The sequence below is a fragment of the Molossus molossus genome, unplaced genomic scaffold, assembly GCF_014108415.1.
Source record: "Molossus molossus isolate mMolMol1 unplaced genomic scaffold, mMolMol1.p scaffold_m16_p_9, whole genome shotgun sequence".
NCBI lineage: Eukaryota > Metazoa > Chordata > Mammalia > Chiroptera > Molossidae > Molossus > Molossus molossus.
This window is the reverse complement of record NW_023425403.1, coordinates 457,501-477,333: the sequence shown is the minus strand read 5'-3', so window position 1 is coordinate 477,333 and position 19,833 is coordinate 457,501. Positions and strand designations below refer to the sequence as shown.

Genomic DNA, 19,833 nt, shown 5'->3' with positions numbered 1-19,833 from the left:
CCGCCGGAGCCCAGATGCCGTCCGTGCTACAGAGAGAACCGATCGGTGTCGGCGGTCGGGGAGAGAACTCACTGGGACACTTGCCGGTTTGGACCCGCCGAAGGGACACGTGGGTAACTGAAGTTAATGGAAGCCAAGCAAATAAACGAAGGGCAGTTACAAATACCAGGTGAGAAAACTGTTAGGAAACACGTGATCACGCGAATGGAGCAGGTGGGAAGGGGAGGGAGAAATCAAGCGACGGAAAGTCCCCCTCGCGCCGAGGTTTCCTCTCTCCCTCCCCTTCCCTCTGAGTCAGTAGAAACAGACCCTCGGTGAGGACTGAAGAACAAGGAGGCGGGCGCCGTGGTGAGGAGCCCCCAACACTCCACCCAGCGGAGTGAGCCGCGCGCCTCCGAGGTTTTTCCGCAGCCGCGAGCGGACGGAGACGGTGAAGCGTGTCCCGTCCTGCGTGTGGACGACAGGAACTGGGCAGAGCCCGGCCTTCCGCTCAGACAGACGGGTTTTTCTAAAAGTCGTTTCTGCTGTTCAAGTGGCTTCTGGTTCAGTTCGGAGACGTGTTGTGAGAAGGTGGAGCCGCGGCGGGAGGAGCGTGTACCGGACCCCGTCAGGACAGCGAGCGCCGCTGAAACCAGGCGGGACGCAGGCGCTGAGAGAAAGCGCCCCCCGTGACCTTCCGCGTGAAGGGCGTGAGCACGTCGATGTCGACACGGGGAGCGTATGAAGATGGGAGAACAGAATCTCTTCTTGTGGCCATAGTACACGTTGCTGAGCTCAGAGATCAGGGCGATGAACATACATGAGGGAGAGAACGCTGAAGGACCGAGTTTACGTGAGGACGTGTGTATGTACGTGCGCAGTACGCGGCGTGGGAAGACCTGGGACGTGTACATCCCTCTGAAGGAGCTTGGTGCTGCCGATGCCCCGCGCCAGCGGTGCCCCCGAGGCACACGGAAGCCGCACACACATGTGCACACAGGAGCAGGATCTCTCATGACAGCCCCAGGCAGGAGACACGGCAGCGTCTGCGATGGAGGGATGATGTGCGGTGCGTCCGCACCTCCCACGGATGATGCTCAAGCACACGGTGCAGAGAGGGGCAGACGCAGGTCACACAGGCGACCCCGTGTGCGGGGCCCGAGCAGAACGGGCAAACCCGAGGAGACGGAGCAGGGGCGGCTGCGGGGCTGTGATGTGGTGGGGCACGGACGGCCATGGGGCGGGGTCCTCTCCGGAACTGGTCCAGTGACGGCCGCACCTCTCTGTGAAGGTGCCGAGGTCCGAGTGGTGAGCCCAGGAGAGCGGCAGGGCACAGACGGCACCTCCTGAGCTGTGGGGGAGCAGGTGTGGGAAGGGCCACACTCGTGCTACGACGTTTGCAGACTCAGGTGCAGTGTGGGTCCCAGCGCAGATTTGGAAGAATTTTCAAAAGCAGACTCGGCCCCTGGCTGCCTCTGGTTCACGGCTCTTGGGCACCCGGCTCAGATCGCAGGCACCGGAGCGATGAACTTTCACCCCAACAGGGGAGGTGGGTGCTCGGAAGGGCAGAGGGTTTGGAGGTGGAAGACCTGGTTTGGAGCCTGAATTTGCTTCTGTCCATCCTGGAAGCACGAGGCTGGACAAGTCGCGAATGTCCCTGGTGCAGACTTTTCCGCGGCCACAGAAGCCGTGGCGATGGCTCGCGCCCTCCCGGGCGGTTCCGCCGGCCCGCTGACGTCAGGTCCTGGCCACGGAGCGTCGGGGAAGCTCGGGCCCTGTACACACTCCGTTCCTCTGGCACGGCTGCCGGTGTCCGTCTGGCCTGCGTCGTGAGCCCCTGCAGGTACGTCGACGCCCGTGCTCACCCAGGAGCAGGGCCTCCTGACTGCTCCTGTCCAATCCGGGCCCAGAGCAGCTGCCCTTTGCCTGGGACCCTCCCCCATTACCCACAGGGCCGCCTGTTTGAGTTACTTTTTAAACCAAGTGGACGGCTTTCTCCGAATAGATACTTAGTGTCAGGGCAACAGGGCAGACGCCCCAACATGAAACCAGACACCGTCAAGCACCGTACCCACGAATCCGCTCGAAATGTAAGACCTGAAACTGTGAAAGTCCTGAAGAAAACACAGGCAGTGACCGCTCGGGCATCTCTCACAGCTTCCTGGACACACCTCCTCGCGCAAGGACACAAACCCACACCAACGAGGGGCCCTCCCGCAGGCCCTGGGGGGTTCAGCTGAATGCAGATGTGTTCACATCGGTTAAATTCAAAATGTTGGTTCTGGTTGAAATTCAGACTGTTCACTTCTCCTGTGAGCTAATGTTAAAGGACGACGGGGTGTGTCGGAGACGCTGACCCCTGTGCTGGGCGCCTGTGTGTGGCCGGGGGGGGGGGTCACAGAAACAAGGCGGGTCTGAGCACCGGGTCCCCCTGAGCATCACGGGCTCGTGCAGCGTGGACGGAGCGCCGGCCGGCTCGCCCTGCTGCTGCCCTTCCCGCCAACCGCAGACGCTCAGGCTGAACCAGGGTCCCCCCAGCACCCGAACCCGCGCCAGGCCGGTCACTCTGCTGAGGGCAAGAGCCACGGCCCCTGTCATGGAAACAGCCGACCCCCGAGCAGTCTTCTGTCTACATACTGGAAACTGGATGATCAATAACGTATCTTTGGACAAACACATAAGGCACATGCTACCATGTCTGTGAGATTAGCCCACTTCCTGCCCTCGCCCTGCGAAAAACTGTTGCCTACACGTACACGTATGAAGTCAGAGTGAAAAGTACCTGATTATGGCTCTCACACACACTCGGTCACACACACTTGTCACACACACTCGTCACACACACTCGTCACACACACTCAGTCACACACACTTAGTCACACACACTCACAGTCACACTCGTCACACACACTCACAGTCACACACACTCACAGTCACACACACTCAGTCACACACACTCAGTCACACACACTCACAGTCACACACACTCACAGTCACACACACATGTGCTCACATGCACCCACACAGAATCACATGCACCCATGATCACTCACACACACATTCACATACACTCTCACACATTCATATTTACACGCTCACATTCACATACTCTCCACACAATCACTCACACTCACACATACTTGCACACACAATCTCACACTCACATACTCACACACACTCACATTCACACAAACATGCTTCTGATGAGAATAACTGGAATGATCTCAGATGACATTGACAGATCTGGTTGTGACAGTTGCTTTAAAATTAACATTTGATGTAGAACCTGCCCAAGTCTATTCCTTAATTACTGTGCAATATGTAAATAACCAAAGGCCTGACTTTTTCTAATCGGCCTGGGAACCTAATGGCCATGAAGCCTAAAGTGTCCAACTCAGAGACGACTGTCAGTTGAGGACGGCTGATCCGCGCTGACCTGTCAGGAGGGGGGAGGCTGAGACACCAGGTGTTTTGGGGGGGCTGAGACACTAGGTGTTCGGGGGGCTGAGACACCAGGTGCTTTGGGGGGGGGCTGAGACACCAGGTGCTTGGGGGGGGCTGAGACACCAGGTGTTCGGGGGGGCGGCTGAGACACCAGGTGCACCGAGGGGGGGGGCTGAGACACCAGGTGCTTTGGGGGGGGGCTGAGACACCAGGTGCTTGGGGGGGGCTGAGACACCAGGTGTTCGGGGGGGCGGCTGAGACACCAGGTGCTTTGGGGGGGAGGCTGAGACACCAGGTGCTCGGGGGACGCGCGTGGGGTCTTACGTTTGCAGCCCGCCCAGTGGCCTCTGGCTCAGGGACTTAAGCAAGGGCTCCGGCCGCGTGGCGGTGGGGGAGGTCTTGGGGCTGCAGTCGGACTCCCCGCTGTCCTCGTCGCCCATGGCTTTGATGTAGCTGCCGCTCCTCATCCTCCTGCAGGGGATCTCGTCCTCCTTGCCCCCGGGCGGGTACCCTGCCCACTGGTCCTGAGGCACCTGCGAGGGGAGGGACACGGTGCGTCAGCCTCGGGGAAGGCTCCCCACGCTCTCGGGAGCTCGTTCTCCACAGTCCGAGGGGACACCGCTCTGTACCGTCATCGGTCACCTAGACATGCCCAGATGGCCGGTTTGCCTCAGAGGTTAGAGCACTGGGCCATGGACCGATGAGTTGCGGGTTCGATTCTGGTCAAGGGCACGTACCTGGTACCTCGGTTGCAGTTCATCCCCCCCCCCGGTCAGGGTCGTGCGGAGGCAGCAGTCGATGGTCTCTCTCTCTCCCTCCCTCCCTCCCCCTCTATCTGAGGATAAAGAGAAAAATATCCTTGGCTGAGGATCAAAGAAAACAAAGTGAAGTTAGATGTGCAGACAGACCCGTGCCCCCTGGCGCTCTGCCACCGAAATCCTAAAAGGACTTTAACATGACGTGATTGCTGTCTTCCCCTCGTGAAGCAATAGAGAGACGTTGTAGGGAAAGTGATATAAAGTTAGGAAAGTAAAATGAGGACCCCCCACCCCGTGATCGCAGCACCTAGGAAAACCGCCGACAGCGTTCAGATGTGCTTCCCGGGGTCGGAGGGATGACAGGCCGCGAGAACCGGGGAATAACAGCCTCACCCTGTGGGGAGGGAGCAGGAGCAGGAGCGAGAGGGTCCGCCCCGCAGGCACAGGGACAGGAGAGGTGTGACCGGGACGTGTTGTCACCACGCGGAGGAGCGGGTGCTGCTCCCAGGCCAGCAGGCTGCGCAGGCAGCGCGGTCCATCCACGTCCATCCACGGCGCCCGGGGCTCAGCGCGGACCGATGGGCGGACCCACCTCGACCCCAGCGAGTGAGCGGAGACGACCTTCCCACAGCAGCCGGCCACGCTGCAGCGGGCACAGGACCCAGCTCGGCTGCCCAGGGCCGCGCTCGAGGAGACGGTGCAGCCCTCACGTAGAGCATCTCGGACGGGCGTCCCCGACGGGAGACACTCAGATTCCCACCTCGAGCCTCCCGGCTGAGGCCCCTGTGGGCCGGCTGGTCGACCACGTCCGGCAGGGACCTTGGTTCGTTCCGTTCTGGGTGGTCGGGCACTGTCCCCGCCACCACCCAGGACCCGCTGGGGGGGACCAGCAGCCAGCAGGTCAGCTGCACCTCACCCGGGACACCCAGTGTCCGGCCCTGTAGGGACTCAGACGGTCGTCTCTGTGGGGGGTGGGGGAGCACGGCACCCCGAGATGCCTAGGTGCCCGGCACGCACACGGACACGCCCCAGCCACGCACAGCCTCCGGACGCCAGGATGAGGAAGCTTCTTGCACTCATGCTGCCCCGACCCCAGGAGCTCTGTGTGGGGTGCACACAGCCCAGCCCCCCGCCGCAGCGCGGAGGGCATGTGGCGCTGATGCCTGGTTCAGCGGGCGTCCCTGGCTCCAGTGGCTGGCCCTGTGCCGTGTCCATGCAGAGGACGTGCCGGTGACCAAGGGCAGACAAGGGCAGAGCAGAGCCATGCGTCCTGCCCAGGGGTCAGAGACACACGTGCAATCTGTTCAACACCTGAGCCGAGCGGAGGCCCCTTCCGGCCAGAAACCCGCAGTGAGAAGTCGGGAGAGCTCACTGCGTGGGACACCTGCCGATGCAGAGGACACCTGCCGACGCGGGGGACACCTGCCGATGCGGGGGACACCTGCCGATGCGGGGGACACCTGCCGACGCGGGGGACACCTGCCGACGCAGAGGACTCCGAGCTCTGGGGCAAAGCGACGGAGAAGGAAGGACCTCGGGGTGCTCAGCGACTCTCACCCACGAGCTCCGCTCTACAAACACCTCTGGGAGGAGAGAGCTCGCGAGCAGCTCGTCCGCGTTCACGCGCGGCACGGTCCAGCCTGCAGGGAGCAGTGTCAGAGTCCGACGCCCACGGCCTGGGACCCGCACCTCACTCCCCCGAGGCGCCCCCAGAGGACTGGTCTGCGCCAGGGACTGCGGACCACCCAGGCAAGAGGCATCGGTGACACCCGGGGGACGCTGGAATACCACCCACAGCCGCACACGGGGGCGGGGTCACAGGAAGGGGGTCACAGGGACGGGCTCACAGGGGGGAGATGCTTCCGGAGGAGACTGCGCCCCGTTTCTGACGCTCACACAGATACGGCCGCACCGCGCACAGGGATGGGGAAGCCTGTGGCCCTCACTGCGGCAGCATCATGGGCTTTGATCATTTTTCTTTATACTAAGTTTTCTAAATTTTCTACGTGGACCACATGTTGCTACTGTAAGTACAAAAATAAACGTTTTTAGTCAAAGGAAACTCAGTCCTCAATGACAATCATTTCAGTGGAGTTTAACAAGGACGGAAGGAGCGGGGACCGGGCAGGGTCCAGTGGCTGGTGGGCGGAGGCAGGTGATCTGGGAGGGCTCCCTGGAGGCGAGGCCGGCCAGCCCGTCCGTGTGGGAGGCAGGGAGGCGGGGCGGCCGCGCTGGGACACGCTGGTCCTGTGCTGGGGACCGGCCGGCTCAGCCTGCAGAGCGCCTGGGAGGCAGGCCTGGCGGGGACAGACGGCCGCGGGCAGCTGTACGGAACTTTTGTGAATTAAAATCATGTTTCTGTAAGAAACAAAGGGAACCTTTTTTACCCGCCGCCTGTGACTTAACCAACGAAGGGGACCAGCTTGCCTTTCTGTTTCTGGTTCAAGGAGCCAGTTTTGCGCCTTTGACAAGAAATTTCACTGCGGGAGGAGCGTCGACCAGGGTCGGGCACAGACTGTGCGTCCGCAGCGTGTCCAGACGGTCGCAGGGTCGGAGAGACGCCGAGACGCCCGGTGCCGCGGGAACTGGCCGCCTCCCACGCCGCGGTCCGCAGTGAAGGGGCGGACCCAACAGCGCCGGGCGCTGCGTCCCACGGTGACGAGTGACCTGCTGACCTGCAGTGACCGGGCCGGCAGCACAGTGCACGTCGGGGTCCCTGCTCTGGGGGAGGCCCTCAGCACCCCACATGGAAAGGTCGAGTCTTCGAGCAGCAGCACAGGGGGTTTGTAATAATGTCTGTTTCAGGTGTGGAAGCCCAGGGAGAGAGACCCTGTGCCACGCTGTTTCCCCGAAGTGTCCTCCTCGTCCACTCGGCAGGACTGTCCACGTGCCGGCGTGGGCGCCTGTCACCAGGCGGGCCCCCAGAGCCAGGCTTCCGAATGGCCTGGTTTCGTGAACCGGATGCCCAGTGGGGTGCCGAGGGGCCCGGGGGGCCGTCCTGGAGTCTGTCTGGGCCGCTGTGGTCGTCACAGAGGGTGGGGGCGTCGGGCCAGGGAGGCCAGTTTTGGGGAAGCCGAGAAGTCCAACCTGGTCACGTGAGGCCGGGAGGGGAACCTGGTCGCGTGGCGCCGGGATCGGAATGTCTGGTTCCGACTGTGGTTGCCTGAGCCCCGAATGTGCTCTGCTTTATGTATGAACCGAATGTGCTCTTTTCTCCATGGTTTTAACGAGCAACGGATTTTTCGGGAACGCAACAGACCACGCACGTAGGTCAGCCACGGAGGCCTCGGGGTCAGCACGCACCAGGAGGCGTCTCGTGCTCCCAAAACATGCACGGCAACACCACGGCCTGACGACACCCTCCGTCGCTGGGGGGCGCTTCGCCCAGAAACACCCCCCCCAGGCCTCTGCCCAGACAGCCCTGTGGGTCACAATTCATGTTCCCGTCCGAAGCTGCCCTCCTTGTATTTCTGTTGTATTCGAGCCAGGCACATAAACAAACATTCAAACAGTGTGTGCAGGTTGGTTTCACTGAAGGACCGTCAAGGAGACGTGGCCGTGGACGTGCTGTGGACAGAACGCTCTGTGGTATGTCTACCAGCCACGTGTGGGCAGCAAAGCTTCTTCCAGCTACAGGGCGTGTCCTACTCCACGGAGTCCGGAGAGCACCGGGCGAGGCCGTGGGGCGAGGAAGGGGCGCAGGGGGAGGACGGACCAAGGACACTGCCCGGGCACAGGGGGCGCCTCCCAGGGGGCCACGTCTCTCCTCTCAGCCTCATGCTCTGTTCTCCACTGGGAGACCTCTGCCCCGAGGGGTGTTCAGCGATGTCTGGAGACAGGTCCGGCCATCTCCGAAATGGGGTGCTACTGGCTGCTGGTGGGTCGAGGCCAGGACACTGCTCAACATCCCCACCGTGAACAGGACGGTCCCCCAAGGCCGGTGCCCAGGCCGGACGCGGATTCCGTGGTGGCTCCCGCAGGGTCTGCGTCTGAGCACGAGACCCCGGGGCCCTCGCTGACGGCTGCTAGGACCCCGAGTCCGGTCAGCCTGGCCGGGAAGCTCCCTGTTTGTTTATCTCTGTGTTTTCCTCTGAGGCTGTTCCGTGGCCCAGTGGGTTTTCTTAAGGCTGCACCTGTCCGGGCCGCTCCCGGCAACCACAGCAGGCACGGAGCAGACGCGGCCGCGCACATCACAGCCGGCGGCAGCCCCACGCCGGGGCTGGGTCCGCGAGGACCCCGTGGGGGCAGTGGGAGCCTCAGGGACCACGCCCTGTGGGAGCAGGACGGCGTCTCAGACCCGGGGCCCGGCCTCTCCTTCGCCACGACTGGTTTCCCACGTGAACCCCAACAGTGCTTCAGCCACACGGACCTCGTCCCTCTGACCCGGACCCTGGAGGCCGGCTGTCCACTCCCGGGGGGGCCTGGACTCCGCAGGGAGTGGGTCCTGCAGCCCACCAGCCGCAGCAGGACGGGCGGGGGAGGAGCAGGGGAAATGCCGTAAAATCTGCCCCCCCTCTGAGGGGGCTCCCAGAGGATCAGCTGGAAGTGCTGCCTGGGGGGAGGGGGGAGGAGCGAGGAGGGTGAGGGGTGAGGAGGGTGAGGGGGGAGGGGGGAGGGGGGAGGGGTGAAGGGTGGGGGGCAGGAGGCTGCGGGGGCTGCGCTATCGGGGGAGGAGCCTGGGTGGGGTGGGCACTGCCCAGGGAGGGCAAAGGCCTGTGTCCCATCGTCCAGGTCCCGGGCGTCCTCCCCAGGGCCAGGCAGCCGGCGCCCACCTTGCTGTGCCCGGAGCCGCGTGGCTGCCCACGTGTGAGCTCGGTGCCGCCGCTGGGCTGGGACCCGGCACCCAGCACTGTGCTCTCGCTACAGGCTGACCTTGGCCGACCTTGGCTGCTGCGTCGGCTGATGGAGAAAACAAATCCAGCAGCTTCTCAGAGAACAAATGAATCATTTTCTCAATTGTCCATTGTCTGCTTCGGCCTGAAAACGTACCGAATCCTGATGTCACCGTGGATCCTGCACAGGGTGAAACTGAAAACCCTTTGCTCAGCTGCAGCTCTCCCGTCTGGGGTGGAACCGGCAGGTGTGAGCTCGGCTTCTCCCTCCCACGCGGCGAACCTCCCTCTGCGGCAGCACAGAGGCCTCGGTGCCCATCTGGCGGCGAAGATGGTCCGGTGCGCGGGGACCAGGCCACCGACCCGCGGGCAGTTTCGTGCAGTCCACGCCTGGCGCGGGCCTCTTGGGAGTCCTGGACCCCCGCTCCCGTGAGCCCAGCGACAGGACAACCGACGAGATGTGAGCGCAGCCGGGATGCCCGTGATCGGGAGTCTCGCCACCGGGGCTGGTGGTGAGCAGGACGGCAGAGCCGGGGACGGACACCAGCGGCCCCCTGGGATGTGCGGCTTCACACGGACACTGAGGAGGGGCCAGGACCGGCTGCTGGAAGCGACGGACCCCTCTGAGGAGCACATGTCCTCGTGGGTCACGGGGCTCAGGGGAGACAGCACCCCTCCACTGGCAGAGCCCCGCCCTTGGGACAGGCTGTGCCGCAGCAGCTCAGAGACTGGCTGGGGTCCACCCCTCAGGAACCTGCGGGGCCTCAGAGGAACGGAGGTGGCGGGGGGGCCGCAGGGGACAAGATGACACCCCGCTCACCTGGGGGCGGCGGATTTCATTCCCGGAGATTGGCTTTCAGGTGACGTGCACTGAGCCACAGGGTCAGGTCGCAACCTGTCATTTTCCCCACGTTCTCTACAAACAGCAGGTGTTCGGTCGCTGGGGTCACAGCTCAGCCAGGCCCCCTGGTGACCAGCACCTCCCGGCCACATGGAGCGGGTTCCAGGAGAAGGGGGAGGGTGGCCCGGCCTCACAGGCCAGCTCGTAAGTGCGTCAGTGAACGTGGTACCTTGGTGGCCGCACAGGGTGCACGGAGAAACCACGGGACGTGGCGGGAAGGCAGCAGGCGGTGCCGCCGTGTGGGCAGGGCCAGATGGCGGGAAGACGAGAGGAGGGACCCGCAGGTGTCACTGTCAGCCTGGGCCATGGGCTCCCCTGTGTCTGGATGCACACTGGGGAGCAATGGGGAGCAGCCAGGGAAGTCGGAGCCCAGGCTGGGTTCCTGGGACACTGAAGAGCTGACGTCAGTTTTCACGCCCGAGAACGACCTTTGGCTGCAGGAGGAGGGTCCTTCCTTCCGGCCCCTGCGGTCAGCAGAGCATCGGCGGCACTTCGTGGGACTCGTCCCCGTGGGACCTAACGGGCAGGTGTGCGTGGTCCTGACGGACAGCTTGGCCCTGCGCTGATCTGCGTGATGAGCGCGTGGGGTTCGTTACAGGACACCCTTACCTTTTCGTGGGACTGGTATTTTCCATGATTAAAACATTACAAGGGGCTGTTGGGGGACGGAAGAGGCTCCGGCGGGAAGGGGGACACGAGAGGCGGGGACTTGCTGCGGCGGCCGCATCCCCTCGAGGGTCAGGGGACCTGTGTTGGGGAGCCCCAGGGACACACAGGAGCAGGGTTTCTCTAATGACGACTCTGAAGAACCTGGTGCTGCTGACGGGTGAACACTTCAGGTTTGCGTATTCTTCGGGTCTGCCAACTACACACCAAATTTACGTCTCTCAGGCGCCTATGAAAATAACGCTTTACCCAGCTCTCCGTCGGTCTCTCTGAATAAATCTGCCTGTAAAAGCAGTGGGGCAGCACTTCCTCTCAAACGGAACCGTCGGATTCTGGACAATGGACCAGATGGCACTCGGAGTTGCTGCAAAGATTCGCAGCCCCGACTGCGGAGGTGACTCAGGCGCGGATCTGCTCCGATCACCGAGGCCTGTGACAGCCGGAGCTCGGCACCGTGCGGCCGAGGGCGAAGACCCCTCTCCCCCCACAGCCCACAGCCACCGTGGTCGGGCAGGACTGTGAGCGGAACAGAAGTGACCGACGGGAAAGAGCAACACCAGGCTCCGGCCCTGCTGATGGCAGTGTGGGCGGATGGAGGTCCCCACGGAGGCTCCTTGGACCCCCGGCCGACGCCCCCACTCAGGGAGACGGGGTCGGGAGGCAGAGTGAGAAGGAAATCGCGTAAGTGGGGGATTCCCGCGGAATGCTACCTCTCGCCATCCGCCGTCCACACGTTTCGCCCTTGGCGACTTCATCGTCTGCCCCCAGGGGGACAGGAGAATTTTCCAAAACCAACCTGACCGAGCTCCTCACCGAGCTGCATGGGCCCGCGGCCCTGCCGATTGAGGAAACTCGGCTTAAAACACTCTGTGGCCCAGAGGGCCCAAGGGAGGGGCTCACCGCACGCTTACGGGAGGGATCGGGCGCCCCTGCGGCTGGCCCGGGGCGGGCCGGCCGGGCCCGCGACAGCGTGCTGCAGAGACGGCGCCTGGGCGGCGTCCCAGGAGACCCCTTACCTGGAGGTAATGGCAAGGCCTCAAGGACGGCTTGATCTCCGGGGGCACCAGGGGCTTGTCCAAGTTCAGGGAGCTCTTGCGATAAGCCTCCTTGGCCTGGCTCACGGTCAGCGTGGACCAGGAGCTCCGCTTCATGTACTTGGTGTCGGGGGTCATGGCCAGGCCCTCACAGGCCGAGCACTTGACGTCGTTGTTGCTTTTGGAAGTCTTCAGGGAGAGGTCCCCGAAGGGGCCGGGCAGCAGCTCGGGGTAGCAGTGGGACACGTGGTCCACGAGGTGCCTGTTGACCACGCTGGAGGCCCGGTAGGTGCTGTCGCTGTCCAGGTTGTCGTCCGAGCTCCACCAGCCGCTCAGGCCCAGTTTGTGCTTGGCCTCCGGCTTCCGCTCCCGGCTCTTGCTCCGCTTGCTGTGCTTGGGGTGGTGGCCGTGGTGGTCCTCCGCCCGGCCGTCGGCCTTGGTCCCGTTGACGTTGCCCTTGGAGGAGCCCTCGAGAGAGTGGGACTTGGTGAACAGCTTCTGGACGGAGTGCACGAGGTGCCGGATCCGCCCCGGGCTCTCGCCGCGCTGCTCGGCGGCGGACGTCCTCTGGTATTGCAGGGTGTGGAACCCGTCCCTGTGCAGGGGCAGCTGCTTCTCAAACTGGTCCAGGAGGTTGGCGGGGATGCGGTGGACCTTGGTGCTGGCGTGGGACATGGTGCAGTCGTCCCTGGCGTCGCAGTGGGAGCTGTGGTGCATGCGGGGGAAGGTGCTGCTGGACACGTGGTCGCCCAGCCCCACCGGCACCATCACGCACTCGGAGTGCACGGAGCTGCGGGGCGAGCAGCGGTGGTGGTCCATGGCGCAGCTGTCCAGGGGGCTGAGCAGGTAGGGCTGCGGCGTGTCCTGTCCATGGTGGATGTGCTCACAGTCGCCGGGGGGCGCTAGGCCGCAGGTGTGCCCGGAACACAGCTGTGGTGGGTTGCGGCTCCCGGATAACCCTTTCATGTTCCTCGCAGCCGGGGAGAACCTTTCTCCATCGAAGGGCTGGGTGGGTGACCAGGAGTACTGCTGGTCTGCGGAGGAAACACAGACACGCCGGTGAGACTCAGCGGAAACAGACAACAGTCCTCGAGTGTTGGAGAAATGAGCTACTGCACACCCCACACTCGGGCTGTTTCCACGCAGTGACCAGTGTCCCTTCCGTCGGGGCGTCAGCCGCCCCAAAGCACAAGACTCTCAAGAAGGATAAACAGATGTTCCTAAACACCGCTCTGCAGTGACACATGCTTAGCGTCTCCCAGATTCATGGGTCCCTTGAAAGCAAGATTTTATGGTGTTAAAGCCAATAACCCTTCTGAGGGGAATGATGAGCTGCGTTCAGGGAGCTGCGAGCACGAGGTGCACATGCAGCAGGTGATCCAGGCTGTGCAGGTGTCGACCACTCAGCATGTGCCTCAGTCTGTCCACCTGTGCCGACCGGAAAGGAGGTGGACGGAGCCCACCAGGCCGGGTGCCCAGACCTGACCTCCAGCTTGAGCCTGGAGGAGCCCGCGGCCCAGCCCCGCATCCCTCCTAGGACGGCAGCCACATCGTGGCCCCGTGGGGCGTGGAGGCCAGCTGGCCCCTGACCAGGGCCCGTCTCCCCTCCAGGGCCCACACCACCTCCCCCGAGGGCACAGCTGGAGGCCGAGCCCCCGCTCCCGCCCCTCCCCCCGTGTGCCCGGCGACAGGCAGGCTCAGAGGCCGTGGCCATGACTCAGCACAGCCTGTCACGTGGCATCAGAGACGTGGGGTGGCCAGGCACCTCCTCCCTCTGCCTGTCCCCGGAAAGGCCACCAGGAGCCCCGCCTTGTGGGAGAAGGGGCGGGGCCTGCTGGCTCCCCACCTCCCCTCTGGCCGCTGCCGCCCTCCCTGCCCAGCCTGGTTCTCAGCTGCTCCCTGAGCCCCCCCTCACCCCCAGGCCCTGCCCTGGCTGAGACCCTCACCCGCTCAGCAGGGCGCAGCTGCCCCTCTGGGCACTTCCCGCCCTCAGCCACCCTGCAGCTCACCAGGCCCCCCACTCACCGCGCCCCCACTCACCACGCCCCCCGACTCACCACGCCCCCACTCACCACGCCCCCCGACTCACCACGCCCCCACTCACCACGCGCCCCCCACTCACTATGCGCCCCACTCACCACGCCCCCCACTCACCGCGCCCCCCACTCACCACGCGCCCCCCACTCACTATGAGCCCCACTCACCACGCCCCCCACTCACCGCGCCCCCCACTCACCACGCCTGCCCGACCCCCGCATACGCCCAGCCCCCGCCCATCCTGAAGGCCCCTCCAGGAAGGCGGATCCTGGGCCGGGCTGTGTGGGTGAAGACACAGCCCCAGGCACGGGGCAGGCGCCCAGGTGTGCGGTGACCACAGGAGCCCCTCGGAGCCTTCAGCCCAGCCCGCCTCCTGCTCACCGGAGTCACACCCAGGACGCTCTCTCTGACATCACCACAGGTTTTCCCACATCCTGTCCCTGAGGCCGGGTGCTCCCCTGAGTTTCTGCCCCAAGACCCCCCTTCCCGGCTCAGCTCAGCCGCCTCCAGGCGGGGCCCAGACCAGACCTGCAGGGGTGTCTCATCCCCTGGGAGGGAGTAGTCCAGACCCCGCCAGGGCCAACCACGCACCTCAGGCCAGTCACCCGACGCACCCCTGCCCCACCCCCATCAGCACCAGGGGTTCCCCAGTTCACTCTCCACTGAAGCCCCTCAGCCCAGAGACACCACCTGCACCCTGGGGCTGTGAACCCAGAATGGACAGCCACCCACCCTGACCCCACAGTGACCCAGGGGCCCACCGAGGCAGACGCTGAGGAACACGCTGTGTTTGAGGGGCTACAGAGTCAGCAGCTCCCATCAGTCAGCTGGCTTTTTCCGAAGTGGAAAAGTCCATCCTCAGCCGTGCACGACGGGCCCAAGGAACTTGCAAAGGAAGGAAGAGTCGGGGGGCTCCCCTCCTGACCCCAAACCTGACTGTGAACCAGACACCGCGGCCCCTCGCTCCTGCCGAGCGCGGCTGGGACACCGGACGGGAGCAGAGTCCCTGCGCAGGTGGAGCTGAGGCCGGATTCCCACGGGCCGGAGGGTGAAGCTGAGCCCTCCACCCGACACCACACAAACGCGGGTGCAAAATGGGTCAAAGAACCAGCGTGAGGAGTGAGCATAGAACCCCCAGGACACACATGCACGTCTCGGGGCGTTAAAACTGACCAGTGATGGCCACACATCTGTACATGGGCTGAAAACCACTGAGTAGCACAATTTTTTTTTTAATCCTCACCCAGGGGTGTTTTTCCGTTTATCTTCAGATAGAGGGGGAGGGAAGGAGAGACGGAAGGAGAGAGAAACATGGACACGAGAGCCACACCGACACTGCCTCCCGCACGCCCCAGCAGGGCCGGGACTAGCCGTGCCCTTGATGGAATCAAACCCCCAACTCTCATCCACGGCCGACGCTCTACGCGCTTTGCCGAAGCCGCCAGGGCTGGAAGGCGATGTAATGGGCCAGTGGAACAGTTTGCGCATTAGACCCAGGACGCTCTCACGTGTGAACAGCTGCACCCGAGGGAGGAAGACACAGCAGCACGGACCGGACACACGAACGTCACCACCACCGTCCGTGTGCTCCGGCTGTGGGAGGCCTGGGCGGTGCAGGTAGGAACCGGTGTGTCTGCCTCGTCTCCAACACGGGGGGCTGGGCCCCGGCTCTGACGCCCTGAGGCCCGGGCAGACCTGGGCGCAGTGAGGCCCTCAGGCCACAGGGCCCCCGGGCGCCTCTCTCCTGCCCTTCCGCTCCCTCCCAATTCCCGCGTCATCCGTGTCGTCTGTTCCCGCCGGTCAGTCTCGCACTGTGACGCAGCGAGGTGGGGTCTGAGTTGGCGAAGGAATTGACTCTCACCGACCAATCCGATGACGTTGTTCCAGTTCTGCGGGGAGCGGCTGGGAGCGGTGTGACCCCTGTGTGGACGGCGGAGAGCAGACCGTGACGAGGACGGTCCAGGGCGCCCCCCCCCCCGCCTTGTCAGTGCTCCCCGACGCCATCCAGGTCCTGGCCCCTGACGACCCACTGGGATCTGCATTTCCGCGTCGACTCGAGGTTCTGCCTTGGCCTGCCCACGAGCTTACAGGTCTGCAGACCTGAGTTAGACGGTCAGCCGGGCAGCAGGTCCAGGACGGCCGCTGACAGTCCCCCGCCGCAGTGGGCCGGGCCACCCCTTCGTAAACGCCAGTGGCTCCCTCGGGCCACGTCCTGTGCAGCCCCCTGGGTGGCGCGGGTGCCCGACCTGCTCCCTAAGCTGTGCGGGTCGCTTCCGCACCGGCAGCCTCCTGGGCCTGGGTCCTAGTGTCTGGGGCCGAGTGCACACACAGGGCGTGAGGGGGTGGCCGGGGCTCTGCCTGGAGTCCCCACAGGCTGTTGGTGACGTTCATGCCCTCGGCCGTTTGCAGAGCCGGAGCCGCTCAGAGCAGTGAACAGTCAGCACCGTGGAGCGTTCTGAGCCCTGAAGTGTGGCCCCTCCCGCCGCACACGGGGCGCGGAGTCCAGTTCCGCTCACAGGAGCCGGCCGTGTGGTCAGGCACTTCGCTCTGCGTTCTTCTTCAAACACCGTTAAATCCCGTCACAAAGTCACGGCCCCAGACAGGACACCCCCACAGTCCGCATGGTTCCAACCCAGCTTCGCAGACACCGCGCGCTACCCACAGCGGCTCCGACAGACCTGAGACCCACGGGCGACACGGGGACGGCTGTCGTGCGCTGCGGACACCGAGGGTCCACCCCATCGGCCCCTCCTCTCTCCCACGAACTGCTCTTCGCTGTCCAAGCAGGACGCTGAGGCTCCTGGGCAGACGGGGTGCGGGGACGTCACAGACCCTCGGCCACAGCCCCTCCCAGGCGGGCAGGCGGGGGCTGGGGCTTCCCCAGCGGCACAGGCTCCCGGGCAGAGGCCGGCGCAGCAGGTGAGGGCTGTGGGCAGAGCGAGGTCAATGACCCCAGGTCGGGAGCAGACGCTCCTCCGGCCCAGGGAGCTGCCACGGCCAGGGGAGAGGCCAGGGAGACCGTCACGTGCAGCAGCAGGGACTTGGGTCTGATTTCCGAGCAGCCGTGGGGTCACTGCAGCGGGATGGCCGAGGAGACCCCGTCTGAGGGGTGTGGCGTGAGAACAGAGGGGAGCTGGGGAGAAAGGCAGGGGTCAGGGCCGAGCAGGGCTGTGTGCCGGAGTGTCCCCCACTCAGGTCTGAGCCCCATCCCCAGGGTGACTGTCTGCAACAGGGCTCGCGAGCAGGTTGCAGGTTATGGGGTCCTCAGTGTGGGGCCTGAACCCAAGGGTCTGTGTCCCTGCAGGAGAAGGAACCCAGAGCTGTCTCGTGTGTGAGGACCCAGCCGGGAGCGGTCTCGCCAGCCCCAGAGCTGTGAGGAGCCTCGTCCTGGGACCGAGGCCCCCCTGCGGCGTCTGTCCCGGCTCCTGAGACCCGCCGGCGGCATGATGCGCAGTCGTGTGTAGGAAATGCCCCGTCATATGCAAGGTTTGACCCTCAGAGCAACCTACGGGCCAGCTCTCGTGATCAACACTTTCCGAAAGAGGAAAAGGGGGACCTGAGGTCAATGGCATGGCCGAGCTCAAGCAGCCCCTACAACTGGACCCCAGCCTGACCCAGAGGTGGCTCCGTCCTCCGCGGCCCAAGGACAGAGTGCGACCCCTCTCTGCTGGGGGCGCCAGCCCAAGCCCGCCCAGCTGTGGTGTCCACGCCGCTCTCACGTCGCCAGTGGGCCCGGGCACTGGTCCGTGGGGCCAATGTCCACACCCCAACACCCTCTGAATCACGCCTACGTAGCCAGAGGCCCAGGGAGCATCCCTGCTGAACCTCCTTAGGGGTCCCTTTGGGCACAGGCGGTTTGTGGGTAAACAGCAATCGGAGCGTCAGGCCCCATCCTGGGCACTGACCAGGACAGGTGCGTGCGTCTCCGTCCCGGCAGCTGTGCCGGAACCGGGCGTCCGGCTGCTGCCCACTGTGCACAGAGATGTCCACCCCGGTCCTGGAGCCTGGCCCTCTCGAAGGTCGTGGGGGGCTGTCAATCATCCCCAAGGGGGCTGCATCGCATCTTCATCCTCAGCTGACAAACTGGACTCCGACGGCGAGTCCGTTCCGGGGAAAGGGGGCCACAGCGTCTGAACCGTCTCTGCAGAAAACGAGCGGGCGGCCACTGGCGCAGGAGGAGGTCCCGTCGCCCCCACACTCGCGAGCCCGTGAGCAGAGCCCGCAGACGACGCCTGCACGGCCCGAAGGGTGTCGCGTGCACCGGTGGCCTCAGCGCCAGCCCGTCTGCTGCACGTCCGGCTCCGTCTGCTCGGCGTCCGGTTCGCTCGGCCTCAGGGAGCTTTGTGAGCACGTCGGAGCTGGACCGGTCTTCCCGAGTCCTGGCGGAACGGGGGGCCCCGACCAGGGTCCACAGAAAGCTGCCGACCTGAAGCAGCTTTTGGTTAGTGAAGAAGAATATTTGGGTGGATTCAGATGGAGATAAAAGAAGAGAAAACTGAGCACAATGGCAGGGAAAACAGCCCCCATGACCTGTTCCCTGACTGTCTCCACCTGCGGTGAAGGTTGGCTGTCACCTGCCCCGTCCCCACCCGTGGAAGAGAGCAGGGGTCTGTCTCCCTCACTTCGCATCCAATCCCTGAGCCCCCCGCTTTGCTGTCCCCCGCCTCCCGAGTCCAGCGCCAGAGGCTGTCGCGAGCCCCCGACACCTGCTCAGGTTCCAATGTATAAAATAAGGCGCAAAGCTGCCAATCTCCGGAGCATTTTCTCCATCTGGTGAGATTTTGCTTCCTGGGAATTGTCAGTGTGGCTCAAATAAACTCACAAAAATTCTTTGTAAGTTTGGACGTTTCTTACGTTGACAACCGAAAGGAAATTCCATTCATTCAAACCCCCATCTCAACTAATATTTAGGATTTTATTATGCTTATAATTTGTTTCATGCTGTTATCATGCATACTTCTAATTTCACACACACACTCACACAATTCACATGCGCACACACACACACTCACACACTCACACCCACACACCCACACACACTCACACCCACACACACTCACACCCACACACTCACACAATTCACATGTGCACACATACACACTGTCACACACTCACATACTCTCTCACACACACACAATCACATACACACATTCACACACACACACTCACACTAGCACATATTCACACACCCTTGTGACTTAACTTGGGTCTTTGATCAGCCGTTTCAAAACATGATCAGTAATCTGTAAGATACGAAGTAGCTTTTTCCTTCCTCCCACCGAGGCCACACATATCCACGCTCTCATTTAGCACAGACCGTGGCGTGGCCTGACGGCTGCTAGGAACGGGGTTCCGAGGGTTCATTTGGGGGTGTCCTCTGCAGCTCTGTTTCCGAGTTCCACCATGTTTCCAGTTGAGCATTTATGGTGAGCACATCTGCAACTTAATTGCACTTAATTACCAAACAGCTTCTTATTTATGGGCTAAATAAATAGCTTCTAAGCAGATCTCTAGTCTATCATCCAAAACAGTGGCTTCCAGAGCAGAGAGGAGAGCGGGGCTGGGGCTGGGGCTGCAGGCCTGGCCCACCCCTCACAGGCCGGCGGTGAACCCTCACTCCTGACCACAAGTCTGCCCCGTGAAATGCAGGCTTCAGCAATGACACTGTCTTCCAAATCTGTCTCCTGAGTTTCCCATCATACGAACCACTGGGAATCCTCGGGTGAATCCGCACCTCCTCTTTTTCTTACCTTTTACGTTACTTTTGATGATTATCTTACATTTTTGCTTTGAGGAAAATGTATACGTTGTCAGAAATGTCTGTTGTTGATTCCCAGATGTAGCTTGTTTAAAACTATTGGATGTTTGATCATCAGTCATAAGCAAATATAATTTTGAAATAGAAATTCATAGTAATTTTTAAGGTTGTGTTGATGACTTTCTCATTTTATAAACCTGAACTTCAGTGAAAATTAAGCAGTATCACCCTAACACCAGGGTGAGACAAAGACATTACAACAAGAGGAAGCTACAGACCAGTCTCTCCCTCGTGAACAAAAATCAACAAAATATTAGCAAATGGGGCCCAACAATGAGGTATTGATCTCGGGGGTGCAAGAGACTTCGAAGTGAGAACTCAATCCACGTCGTCACCATGTCTTCCTTCTCCTTTCTCTAAAAAT

The 19,833-nt window shown here is 62.8% G+C and overlaps 1 protein-coding gene across 1 annotated transcript in view; it reads right to left on the bottom strand.

The window, feature by feature from the left end:
- Positions 1–19,833, bottom strand: part of DLGAP2 (DLG associated protein 2) — a 65,009-nt gene that overhangs the window by 38,291 nt on the left and 6,885 nt on the right. Inside the window, exons 2-3 of the mRNA XM_036250106.1 lie at positions 11,597–12,648; positions 3,748–3,956 (exon numbers count right to left, since the gene is read on the bottom strand). Of these exons, the coding sequence (XP_036105999.1) occupies positions 3,748–3,956; positions 11,597–12,580 (1,193 nt within the window). The 5' untranslated portion in view covers positions 12,581–12,648. The remainder of the gene's footprint in view (positions 1–3,747; positions 3,957–11,596; positions 12,649–19,833) is intronic.